Source organism: Podarcis vaucheri (assembly GCF_965113315.1).
Source record: "Podarcis vaucheri genome assembly, chromosome: 2".
NCBI lineage: Eukaryota > Metazoa > Chordata > Lepidosauria > Squamata > Lacertidae > Podarcis > Podarcis vaucheri.
The window spans coordinates 42,439,499-42,452,464 of record NC_138760.1 but is presented as its reverse complement, the minus strand read 5'-3'; the positions used below and the strand labels follow the sequence as shown (position 1 = coordinate 42,452,464).

General features: G+C 40.6%; 2 protein-coding genes across 6 annotated transcripts in view; both read right to left on the bottom strand.

The window, feature by feature from the left end:
• The window catches only part of LOC309521768 (olfactory receptor 2D2-like), a 142,093-nt gene that overhangs the window by 82,269 nt on the left and 46,858 nt on the right, over positions 1-12,966 (bottom strand). The window lies entirely within an intron of this gene.
• The window catches only part of GLP2R (glucagon like peptide 2 receptor), a 40,560-nt gene continuing 28,046 nt past the window's right edge, over positions 453-12,966 (bottom strand). For all 5 annotated transcript variants that reach the window (XM_082204040.1, XM_082204042.1, XM_082204039.1 and 2 more), the window contains 8 exons: positions 12,657-12,831; positions 11,490-11,649; positions 10,902-10,962; positions 9,981-10,050; positions 8,123-8,211; positions 6,665-6,803; positions 5,301-5,342; positions 453-3,922 (listed from right to left, as the gene is read on the bottom strand). In XM_082204040.1, coding sequence (XP_082060166.1) covers positions 3,584-3,922; positions 5,301-5,342; positions 6,665-6,803; positions 8,123-8,211; positions 9,981-10,050; positions 10,902-10,962; positions 11,490-11,649; positions 12,657-12,831 — 1,075 coding nt within the window. In that variant the 3' untranslated portion in view covers positions 453-3,583. The remainder of the gene's footprint in view (positions 3,923-5,300; positions 5,343-6,664; positions 6,804-8,122; positions 8,212-9,980; positions 10,051-10,901; positions 10,963-11,489; positions 11,650-12,656; positions 12,832-12,966) is intronic.

The window sequence follows — 12,966 nt, the reverse complement described above, 5'->3', positions numbered from 1 at the left end:
AATAATGATCTCCCTTTCAAAAAAAATTCCACATGTTTTAATTTATACATTGATTTGACAATTCAGACAGAAAACCCCTCTAATCAGGCCTGTGAGGTCAGTGACCCTGAGTCCAGTTCTCGTATTATTCCCTTCTATGGATTATGTTTCAATATTCTACAAGATAATAATCTGGTGGTACAGCCTGTAACTGAATAGCTAAACCCTTCTAATGCCATTTTATTACATTTCCTAAAGGTGGGCGACTGTCTCACCTCTACCTCCACAGATTCCAAACCCCCACACAAAATACCTCCAAACACAATGCCTGGAGGCATTTACTTTTAAAGTCCCTGTTGGTTTTTGTTACGTAAAAGAAAATGGTAAAAGATGTATATAAGAGGCTGTGAAGATAGAACCTTATATATATTTGAGAGAACTATCTTCTAACAAAAATAAGTAACTTGCATCAGCATCCATAATAGAAGAATGGGCAGTAGCCAATATAACACCAATTTTTTAAAAGGTTTCCAGGAAATTTAAAGCTCTTAGTGTACATCTGTTTGAGGAAAACTGGTGGAAAGCATGATTCAATATAAAATCATCAAGCATATAGAATAGGAAGTCCTGCTGAAGAAGAATCAAAATGGCCTCTCCAAAGTAAGTCCTGTCTCACAAACCTTTTAAAGTTCTTCAAGACTTTGGTATATTTATACAAGTGACTGGTATAAATTGTGCACTTAGACTTTTAAAAAGCTTTAGTAAAGTTCCTCTCACCAAAGATTCCTTAGTAAGCTTAGGAGTCATGATTAGTTTGAAGAGAGCTAAACCATCGGGCCAGGTTAGTACAACGCCACATCAATTCATTAGCATGGTTCATCAGCAAAATAAGCAGAGAGGAGCAAAGTGGTTGCAATCTCTTTTCTGGGAGATTTCACGCTTGCACATTCGTGCTAAACCATGACTTGGCTTAATGTAACATGTGAACCAGACCTAAATCCGTAAGATTGTTTTGAAGTCATAAACTTCGATACCTGATACAGAACTTGGCATTCAACTTTCATTTTTAAAAAATAAAGTTTCCACCCCTTGGATGTACGGAAAAACTTTCTTGGTTTCAATGTTTCAATGTTTTCATCTTAACACAAGAATTGATTCCATCTTTACCTATTCTGTCTCTCTCAGGTGATAATTAAAGCACATTGCAACCTTCATGTCTACACAGAGTAATAAGTAATAGTCCATTGGGTAATATTACTGCCTGCCTATTTGGTGTGTTCTTACAAAAGCTGTGTGCCAGAGGGCTTTGTGTACAAACCACTCATTCCCTCCTAGAGTAAAAGGAAAAGTTTTGCTTATTATCTGGGGAGTTGTCTGACCAGCATAATGATATGGAACAGGGACGTGCTGGGCATTCTCCAACTTCCTTTGTGTAAACATTAATTCAGCACGTCAACACAGCGATGAATCCCAGAGTGCTCAGGCTGGTCTCAGAGGAACTGCTGTTTTCTAGCATGTAGGCTGCATAAGTGTAAGTGCAATTATATGGAAAGAAGTTCCATTAATTTCAGTAGGATCTGAGTATAACTTTCCCTGGATTGCATCCAGCAGTGTTTGCAACTGGGTGGCCATTTTAGGTTCATCTCATTCAATGACACAGTGTTATTCCCTACCAAGACCTGGTCCTTGTTAGAGACTAGGAAAGAACATTAAAGACAGGAAGATAGGTTAAGACAGCTGAAATTTTGTTTTAAAAAGAGCTAACTTTGCAGTATAAAGGGCATGGTCTTTGTGTCAATGGAATCCTACAAAACATTTGAAAACACAGAACATCTTAAAAGGAAATAATAGCAACCCTCATGCAAGAAATCTGGATACGTACCATAAAATATACTTTGAAAGATGACTGGTCTTAAAAGAATTGCACAAATGGCCGCAAAAATCCACTGTCAAGAAGCATAGTCTAGAATGAATGGCATTTTACCAAGCCACGTTATCGCTCTCAAGGATATGGACAGTATATCAACCAGGTTTCTTGAATGATAGCTTTAGTTGATCTCTAACTTGCTTGATAAGGTCCTGGAGTTTTATTTACTTCAGGATTATTATTATCTACATATATATATTGGAAAATGGCTCATCTCTATAGGTGTGGCCACCTCCTGAGACTCAGCAGGAGGGATTGCAGAGAACGCTTGCCTTTCAAAGTTATGTATGGATTTGATCAATGATTTTTAAAAATATACTTGTACACTGCTTAGAAGTCATTGTACATCAAGCAGCACATAAATTAAGAACTAATTACACGTGACAAAACCAGCCTTTGGATTTCACAGTGGGTACAATATATAAGGAAGGAAAACAATTTGGCAGCTTCCCATTTTTAAATCTGTGAAAATACATGTAAGATCAACAGCTTGTGAAATAAAAATGACAACAGGTAGCACAGCAGGCCTGGAGCTGTGCGGGTACATAGCTTAGCAGTTGCTTGTGATTTCAAGACGGTGTGAAGCAGCTTCTGGTGGACCTAGGGTTACCCATATTTTCTCCTCCATGGGGAGAAAAGCAGCTTGGTGGAATTCTGAGGAAAGGCATGGCTGGTGGTAAAAGGAGGAAGCACACCACCCATTTGGTCCTCCACCTCACTCCCCAGGCTGCTGCTTCTTAAATAAAAACGCTACATTGAAAAAATGTTACATGGATCTGGTTGCAAATTCTAGCTTGGCCCTTTTCTGCTTGCTTACCTATTCACTTGTTCTCTCATTAACTCATCCTAAATTTGTAAAACACACCATACTGTCTGGCTGTTTGACAAATAGATGCATTTGGGTAATGTTGCCCCCGCCTGCCTCCCATTTTTTTTCCATCTGGTGACTTTGAAGCTTCTCAGATTTTTCATCTCCAGTCATATCAGTTTTCTCCCTGTTAAGAGGTGGTATAAAGATGTTTAAAATAAATTTGCAAAGTGGAAGTAATAATGACTCCTTTTGCAGGTCTGTTGGTAGGATAATGGAAGAAAGAACCACAACTTTGTATATTACATGTATTAAAAGATGCATTAGCGGCTGTGCCCTAAAAACAAGTCCGTTCAGCATTTCATAATTTTTACAGCAAAGCTTAGAAAATGTGCTTATAAATATATACAATCGCACACGTTCCTAAATGTCAATCCTGTTCATTTAGTCATTGTTGGAATTCAGCTTCTTGTTTAACAGTATCACTTAAGCAATTGTTGTCCTTTCTGAGACGCTGCAAAGCAATCCCATGGGATCAGATTGATGGCTCCAATAGTGGCAGTCAATGTTGGGAAACCTAAGGGAAACAGCAGGCTCTTTCAAGGTGCTCAGTCTATTCCTTTTATTCCTGATTTCATATCTGGTTCTTGTAGGACCAAGGAGAAGCCATTTTCATGCAATTACCAGGCTTGGCTGACTTTAATTTTGGCAGCGGGGAGTGGGAGAATTACCTGGGAAGAGTCAACCTGGAGGGAAATGCTAAGAAGCTATTTTCATCTTTTTCTTTCACGGGCTCCCCCCCCCCCATACTTCCAGTGGCTCCCACATGGCACACAACGCAAGATCCCTCATTGATCTAATCAGGTATCTCAGTTTTTACTTTTGTTACAAATCGAAATCTCGCTTTCTTCAAAGACTTCTTCGGTCGTCTCCCCCATTGTGACTTCTCCTTCACTGCTGTCTGAGAGGCTTGCTCTGGGAATATGCTTTAATGCAAAGCTTAGCTCCACTTTGCCGCCTGTCCTCTGCTTTGCCACTTGTGTGCTCTGAGGCTGAGTCACCTCCAGGGAGAAGCAATTATTGTTTGAATGCTCTTTCTTGGAACATCTCCCCAGGTGCTTGATGTTCTTTCCGAGAAAGCACGGCATGCAGACAAAGGGGGATGCCAGCAAGAAATGGGACCACTTCTTGCGCAGTTCAGCTTTTACCTGGAAAAGGAAGGAAAGCAAACAGAGCAGTTGAGATGGATTGCAGGATGTAGTATAGATGCTTCATTGACCCGTCCTAGGGCTTCTGTCCTTTCAGATAAGCCTGGAACTTCTTAGTTCAGGTATGCTGTGGCTAGGTTACCCTACAGCAAGAGCAGGGAATCTTTGGGCCTCCAGGTATTACAGAACTCCAACCAGCAACAGCCCAAGCAAGCATGGCCAATGGCCAGGGATGGTGGAAGTTAAAGTTCATTCCCCACACCTACGCAACAGGCAGAAGTCCTGACTGCTCGAGTAATTACAAGTAAAATATACTCTGATACCTGCAGCACAAAGTACAATCTTAGGCCTCTCTGCAGTGTTTAGCACAGTACACCTGCTCCTAATGCCCCTTTCAAGAGGTCCTGATCTACTTTACACCTTTCCCCCTTACTGTCCCAATATGTTCACACAGAACCCTGTGTGCATTTTACACAGAGAGCAGATTTCTCACTGATGTTATCACAATACAGTGGTACCTCGGGTTACATACACTTCAGGTTACATACGCTTCAGGTTACAGACTCCGCTAACCCAGAAATAGTACCTCGGGTTAAGTACTTTGCTTCAGGATGAGAACAGAAATCGTGCAGTGGCGGTGCAGCGGCAGGCCCCATTAGATAAGTGGTGCTTCAGGTTAAGAACAGTTTCAGGTTAAGAACGGACCTCTGGAACGAATTAAGTACGTAACCAGAGGTACCACTGTACTTGGACAGCGTACACAGATACTTACGAATAGTTGCTATTTAAATGACTTCAGCATGTTTTTTACAGTGCAGCAGCTGATTATTGCGAATATCACTCTATGCTTCTGCCTCCTGTACTCCACATATCTTTCTGCTATCCTTTCTTCCTACCAGTTTCTGCTCCCTGCCCTCAGTGGAAAGGGGAGGAGAACACTTCCTGGAAAATGAAAACCTTCATGTAATGGAGTGTTCCCCCTTCATTTTGGGCTCAGCTCTACTCCAATCTGTTGCACATCAGGACTGGTTGGTACCCCTCCTCATAATTAGAGGCACAAGGGTAGCATCCTGGCCTTTTGCTTGGCATGCATGGGCAGCTTATTGCAAGTCGATCTGTTTACAAGTAGGTACCCTATACTGCTGTTTCAAGGAGCAGGCTGAAAGGGGTCGTGTTCCCTGCTTGATATCTCCAACTACTGCAAGGAACACAATGGAAACTGAATAACTCTTCAATATATACTAACTGATATAAAATGCCAGGTGACCACCAATAATGCCATACAGGACTAAGTGCAAGCTGCACCAGTCAGTCTGTTCTGCAACATCTTCCAAGAGAAACAAGTGGTTAGAAATGAAGGTCAAGGAGGATATTTTACCTCTCCATTAGAAAAACAGTATAAAAGAGCTACAAAGAAACCCTGGAAGGGAAAAGAGAGAAGGTAAATTAGATCTGGATGAAATTTGCCAAGGTACAATTCAACTACAAGCTTATGCAATCACAGAATATTGTTCCTAGAAAACACCTGAAACCTGAGTCATCATGCTGCTAAATTGAACATTAACACAACTAACTTCCCCTTGCTCAAAAATCACCTTTATCTCTCAGGCATCATGTGACAAGGCACCAGTACCCAAAACTCTGTTTTATTTTGCTTAGAACAATTTTGCTTGAGGAAATGTCAGGCTTGCAATTTTAAACCATGAAATATATCACTTTGACCTAATCTGTGCATTTCGCATTAGGTTGTGCAGGAAATATTGCAACTGAAGTTTAGGGCAAAATTACACGTATAGCTTGTGAACTTAACCCTCCCAAGGATGTGATTGTGAGACCTTGTAAGAGTAGTATCAAATTTAGCCAGTTTCCCAAAAGCTCAGTAGCTGACTCCCCAACCCCACTTAGTATTGACATGCTAAAAAAGTAGTAATGCAAGAAACATGCATATTGGACTGATATACATCTGACTTCTTGCACCTGGTTCCTGCTGGCAAGAATTTAAGGACATCTAAGACTCAAAGCATTTCTCCTCAGATTTATATATGAAGATTGAAAGACACTGCATAATTTCCCATTTAAAAAAACGGACCTAATGGCAACTCTTTACTTAGTCCAAATATCTCATTATTTGGGACCAACAAATCCCCAAGCAAATCTGAATTTGTATTTAATAGTTAATGAACTAGCTGCAAAGTTCTTTATTGCATTTGTAGAATAGTACAGAATATGGTATACCACATGTCTTAAGAGTGATGATCATTTTTAATTTCTAATACTTGCTATTCTGAAAGTTGTTTCCTGAATTTCCTCAGCTAACTCATCGAATTACATAGTCTGTTCCCCGAATTTTCCAGCATTTGTTTGCAAACCCTTACCAGCTATTTATATTCAAGAACATTTTCCACAGAGGTCTTCTTAAGAACCATTTGTCAAAGAGTGCTCCCTCCCTCCCTCATTTGCTAATATGTCCAGCAACCATGGTTTACTGATGTGACTCTAGATGTCTAAAAGTTATACGCAAGCAATTTGGAACTTTCTCAGGTAAATAAGCATTATATTATAATAGTTGCAATATTCAACCCTATGTTGTCTTTTTCTTTGAAGATTTTTTGCTCTCTGCTCTATCTATGGTTTTAGTATGAAGATTATTATTTCTTTTCTTTTCATCATATATATTCATTAATGCCCTTTGTTTATTAATTAGTGGTAATAAATAATGCCCCTTCCAGCACAAGAACTTACTTGGAAGGAGCCCAGGGTCAGCTGAATGAAGACTTTTATGTGCCTGGAAAGACCATCAATTCTTTCATCCACAATGAAGTTAAAAACAATCTCATGAATCCCAAGCAATGGTATTAACACAAGGGTTGATCTTGCCAGTCTAAAAATACAAATAACCATAAGAATGAATTCAATCCTAGAGATAAACTGCATCAAGAAATCTCAATGGAATCATGATATTCTCCACTCACCTCCATTTGTTTGGTGCTAGCATCAGAATGATCAAACCTCATACATAGATATTGATATATTAATGCAGGGGTGGTGAATCTGTGGTCCTACCAATGTTGTTTGTCTGCCATCAATCCCAGCCAGTATGGTCAATTGTCAGGGATTATGGAAAAAAAAACATGTGGAAGGCCAGTTCCCCCACCCCTGTGATTAAGGATATATTTAAGGATTTTAGTCAAACCTCCAGCAACATGAAATTGTTGAATTACAATTTTATCAAGAAGCTCAATGTCACTTGTGGACTGAATTGGAACAAAGGCTTTTTAACTGTACTATGTATTACCACTAACTATGATAGACTGTACTTTGCCGAATTTCACTTCCTTCTGACTTTACTGCTTACAGCCCCTGCCCTCCAAACATGTAGATAAGTACCTGTAACTCAGGATAACACTTCATTCTTCTGAAGAAGCAGATTGTTATTCATAAAATCTTATGTCATAGTAAACTAACTTGCTAGTCTTTAAGGTGTCATTAGCCTTAACCTTTTCACCTTCTCCCTGACATATTAATTTTATGGGCATAAGTATGTTGCAGTTGTTTTGGAGATGACAATTCACCTGAAGTGGTACAGCCCAGACACAGATTTATTGTCTTAGTGAGTTTACCATTATTAAACAAACTAGGCGCTTATCAGCCTTTTGTTTCTTCAGTGACCAACCCCAGCAAGCCACTGCCAGGCTGGGCTCATAAGAAAGCTAGTTGGTATCGTTTCCAGCCCTTGCTAAAGTAATGAATTGATGAGTTTTCTCAAATTCTAACCCTTCACTGATTGTAGAGATTATGAAGGGGCTGCCTCCCAACTCATAACAATAGACACATGCTCTCTAACTACTATTGAAACTTTGTAAGTAAAACATTCACATGTGCAAAAAACACATGACTGTGATATATTCTAGCCTAGGTATGTTCATGGTGAATGCTTGTTTAAAGGTGGGTGAGGCTGCCCATGGTAAGATGTAACCAAGCATAAAAGTGCCTGGTGCAATCAGCCATTGTGCAACTCTGCCAAGATAGTTAGAATCTCGTCCAAACCTCTCTCTCTCTCCAGCACATGTAACAAAATAGACGTGTAGGAAATTATTGTGTAGAGTGAACTGTAACATAATCAGTGGATTCTTCTTTCAGTTTAAAAAGTACTGTGGAAGACTAAGTAGATAAGTACAAATCTGAGAATGTAATATTTACCTGAATTTATAATCACGAAAGCTCATTTGCTGGGCTTTAAGTTTGGAAAGTAGCAGCTTCACAATTTTTAGAAAGATGCAGAAGTTAACCTTCAAAGAAACACACCTCTTGGTTAGTTTCAGTAAATGCAATGAACATTATTTGGCTAGCAGCGGGGCAATCACACGAAGTTAACCACAAGCAACAATTCACAGCACAATCATAACCGTGTTTACTCAGAAGTAATTCCTATTGAATTCAGTTGAGTTTACTCTCAGGTAAATGTGTTTAGTATTGGAGCCTCTGAATGTGTGAAGACATTGTTTCTAGAGATTTTCTACCCATCACATTTACACAATTTTTCCTGCCATTTCTCTTATCTCATTCTGTCCCCACCCCTTTCTTTAGGTCAGCCTTTTGATCCAAGATACTTTTGATCTTTATTAATGGTTGCTGGAACAGGGAGCATCAGTAGCAGATGGAAAAGAACACCAAGGACAAGTACCCTTGCCAATATCTTATGTCAGTGTTTCCCAACCGGTGTTCCGCGGCACACTAGTGTGCCACGAGACGTTGCCTGGTGTGCCGTGGGAGGGAGGCGGGCGAGTCGGGCGGTGAGAGGCGGGGCGGCGGCGGCGAGGAGAGGCCGCCCAGCGCGGGGCTCTCGCCGTCTGCCTGCCTGGCTGCCTGCGTGGCACTGACGTCACGGGGCTGTAACGTGCCCCACATAGGCACACGCGGGGCGGCGAGCGAGCTCCCTCCCACATCCCATCGCCGCTCGCTTCGGCCGTCCTACTGGGCTGTCGCAGGCGGAAGGCCTGCGCATGTGCGAGGTTTTCGCGCCTTCGGGATTCCCTTCACGCCTTCCTCCTCCCGGGTCCTTGAGAGCGCGGGAAGCGGCAGCGCGAGACCGGCGTTGAGCCTGGTAGGTATTGCGCTTGCCAAGGCAGTCATTTGGGAAATGAAAACTTGCAAAGCAAGCAACCAGTTCAATCTGAAGTACGTGTATGCTTAATATCCTGTATCTGAAACCTGTTCTGCCCCCTCCCCCACACTTGGTGCCATTTTCATCTACACATGCAGCAGAGTAAGTTGACCCAGAATAGTACCAATTCAGATGGCAGATGGGAGAATGACAGTGCTGAATGCTTTCCTATGTAGAACAGTCCCTGCAAACAAAAACCTAGCATATTTGGAAGAGGGATGCTAGCCTAACCATTACCTTCTATGCTGTTACTATTTTTTTATTTTTTTTTACATAAGTAAAAAGTGACCTTTCCCCATCTGGCATGGTGGTGTGCCTCGAGATTTTTTTCATGAAACAAGTGTGCCTTTGCCCAAAAAAGGTTGGGAAACACTGTCTTATGTATCACACACACATAGCACCTGCATACATGTTTACATGCTCTCATGTATTTGAATGGGTATCATAGCATGTGATCTCTCTTTTTAAAATATAAATGCAAAAGCATTTGCCTGTTCATGTTCCCAAGACTATCTTGCTCATATCCTTCTCTGGGACACTCTCTGGTTTTCATTTTTCTGATCTTCTGAATTTTGAAGCTGATTTCAGTCCAAGGATTGCTTCAGGAAGTGCAGATTCAGTCAGTTCACAGTTTAATGCAAACTTCTCCCCCACCTTTAGTCCCTGTCCTGCCTTATGCCTTCCGCAGCCATTTTTGTTCAATCAATCCTAGCTTTAAATTATTTAGGCTTAGTCCTTATTTTGTAAAATACAGAGAGACACAAATCATGGAAAGGGTCAAGTCAGTCTCACCCTGCTGTGCACCAGGAGATGTTTCCCCTTGCAAATAATGTAACAGAAACATACCACCACAACTGTATAAAGAATTAATCAAATTTATGCCATGATGCTTACAACAATGGAAAACAAAATGGGCCCGCGAATGATCCACCAGAATGCCATGTTGTGATGTGTTGCCCAGCATCTAGGGAGTAAGTCAAAATTATTCTGTCAGCTCACATAAGCACAAATGGCAAGCCACATTATTTTTAAATAGATTTGGATAGGACCTGGCTGCTATTTTTTGCCAAGAGGAATAATCAGATTACTCATCAAGATTACATTTTTCAAAATCAACTGTAAACAATAATCCATTCCTAAACAAGTAATCCCAAGGCATGCATTTTCCCATAACACAAAACCATTATTCTAATGGTTGTGGCTGTAGTGGGTTGTAATGCAATTTCTTATTTTTATAATGAGCTTGCTAATGGAGGCTTAAGCAACTGATACCTATGGAAGCAAATGATGATGACTCATTTGTGTTCCACTAGGTGCATCTAAACGCCAGGTTAACTTCATTTAATTCCTTTGGTTTAGCATTAGGGACCAACAGGATATAGCATGAGGTCTATTTATTAATTATACTTACATCCCACTCTTTCTTTCAAAAGCTCAGAGCAGCTTGTATTAAGTTCTCAGTGGCCTCTTGTTCAAGCCATGATCAGGCCCACATCAGCTAAGCTTTCCTATACCATTCACAAGACTGATCTTACTATGTCCACATAAACATCAATAATAGGGGGATTAGAAAATCAGAAACTGGTGGTGCTTGGGTGTGTGTATGTGTTTTAGCAAAGTCACCATCACTATCTGGCTATATACTTTAGATCACCATCTCCACAGCCTGTTTACAAATGACCACCACAGAGCAAAATGTTTGTCTGTATCCATCCAAAGACCTTTGTTTAAACCAGCAGGCCATGCCTTCCATTGTCTTGGCAGAAACTGAAGCAACAAACCAAGCCAGAGGAGCATTTGGAAACAGTCACTTACCCCTCATACTCCAGTTGGTATTTTGTTATTCCCCAGGAAGCCACAAACAGAACTGGAAAACCTGGGAAAAATTGAGATGCAGGGACAATGTGACTTCGCAATGGGCAATATGTAACAGTTCTTGTGCTTGTGGACTAAATAATAATGGAGGAGCTGGAATATAGGGATGGGAGGGAATATTACTAATTTGTGTACAAGGCAAAGGCTATTGATCACAGCAACTTTTTTCTCTTGTTGATCCAGTCATACATTTTTGTAACCCTCTTTATCCAAGGACAGTCTCTGAGCAGATAAAAGCAGCAACAAAGTTAAAAGAAGAGTATACTTATAATAATCTGACGTCAAAATGAAGGGCAGGGTTTGGATCATTTCTCAGATGGCGATTATTATTTATTCAGTTTATTGTACATTTATATTTTGCCTTTCCTCCCAAGGTAGCCTAGGGCAGTTGTGACATAGAGAGGGGTGGCTTATCTTCAATATAGACATGGTCTTTGTGGCTGCAGCTGCCTTGATGACATGGGTTTTAGATTGATGCTAACCAATCCTGAAACAAGCGCTGCTGCGGGGAAAAATCTGTATATTTACCCCATCCAATGAAGATGTATCTCAACAGCAGATGTTTCTCAGAGAGCACAGTGGCTACCAATAATCTATGGAGGTAAATCCCTTCCACTAAAATCCAGAAGAAGTTTGCCCCAACAACATAATGCATCAAAAGCTGAGCCATCCTGCATAGGAACAACTTCTGTGGAAATGAGATAGTGAGAAGAAAAGTTAATATTGAACAACCGTCAACAGCAAATTAAAACTTGGTACTACCAATTATCAAAATACAGCTTGGTACATATAGATATGTGGAATTTTTGTTAAGCAAGTCAGATACTTGTTAGTCAAAATGAATATTTGAAAAGCCCTATTCTTCTAAAGCAGTTTTGTTAAATGTTAATGACTACAAAGCTCTGTGGCTGGGTGGTTCTCAAATGGAGGACACTAGCAGCAGGGCCCAGATACCTTCCTTCTGCACTGCCAAGCTAGCCTTCAAACGAAACAAGCTGCTAACTTGGTCTCTGCTGCATTAGCAATGCAAAGGCCCAAGAGTCCAACAGGGTCAAATTAGCCAAAGTACAATCTCAAAGTTCTCAGAATTCTATGGGAAGAAGGCTTGATTGTTAAACTACTCTAGCAATTGTAGCTCTGCGAGGAGCATAAAGGGCTCTCCTAAAAACTACCTGCAATCCATGGCTGTCAAAGTGGTATAATTATGCCTTAAATGCATCTGTATTGTGAGTGGTATGTGCTGGCTGCAGGCCATCTGAGGAAGACAGCATACACCTGTGTAAATCTTCCGGACATATCCATCTTTTGTTCCTCCAGTTGTTTTAACTTCCCATTTACCTTGTTTTTAGATGTCTTGTTTTATCTGGTTTTTAACTGGCATACCACTTTAGGTTTTTTTGTAAAAATAATAATCAGTCTATAAGCTTTATGAATAAATAAATAAATAAACGAAGGAATTTTTCTAGCTATTTTCATACTTGTGTGCCAGTTACCAGCGAACAAAAGAAAGTATGCAGAGCTTGAAACTTGCTAGCAAAGGATGCTCAGCATGGAATGCAACGCTTTGAATGAGTTCAATCAACAACAGTTTTCTAGCAAGCTTTGCAGCTACAGAATTCAGCCATGAACACATAGAAACTCCAGGTATCATTAGATGCTCTTTCTTCCACCCACTTGCTTTTAACAATGCCATACCTCTGGACTTGAGAATGATATCCATCCATTTAGATCACTTGGCTTTTCAGAGTCCACATAAAGAAATACATAAGTGCTGTGGGTTGTTCTGTCTTTGATGAGAACTCCTGCAGCTCGCAAGATGAACGCAATGAACAGATTCATATGGATGTAGTTCCTTGTGCAGTGCAGTTTCCTGTGGAAGAAGAGAAGCATCCTCTTAGGAATCCACTGAAGTTGGTTTTATTCTGATCTGAATAACAGCATGTTCTTGCCCTGCTGTAAATGTTCTTCCTTCCTAGTGGGGACTTAGCGGCTATGGGTGCTAAGG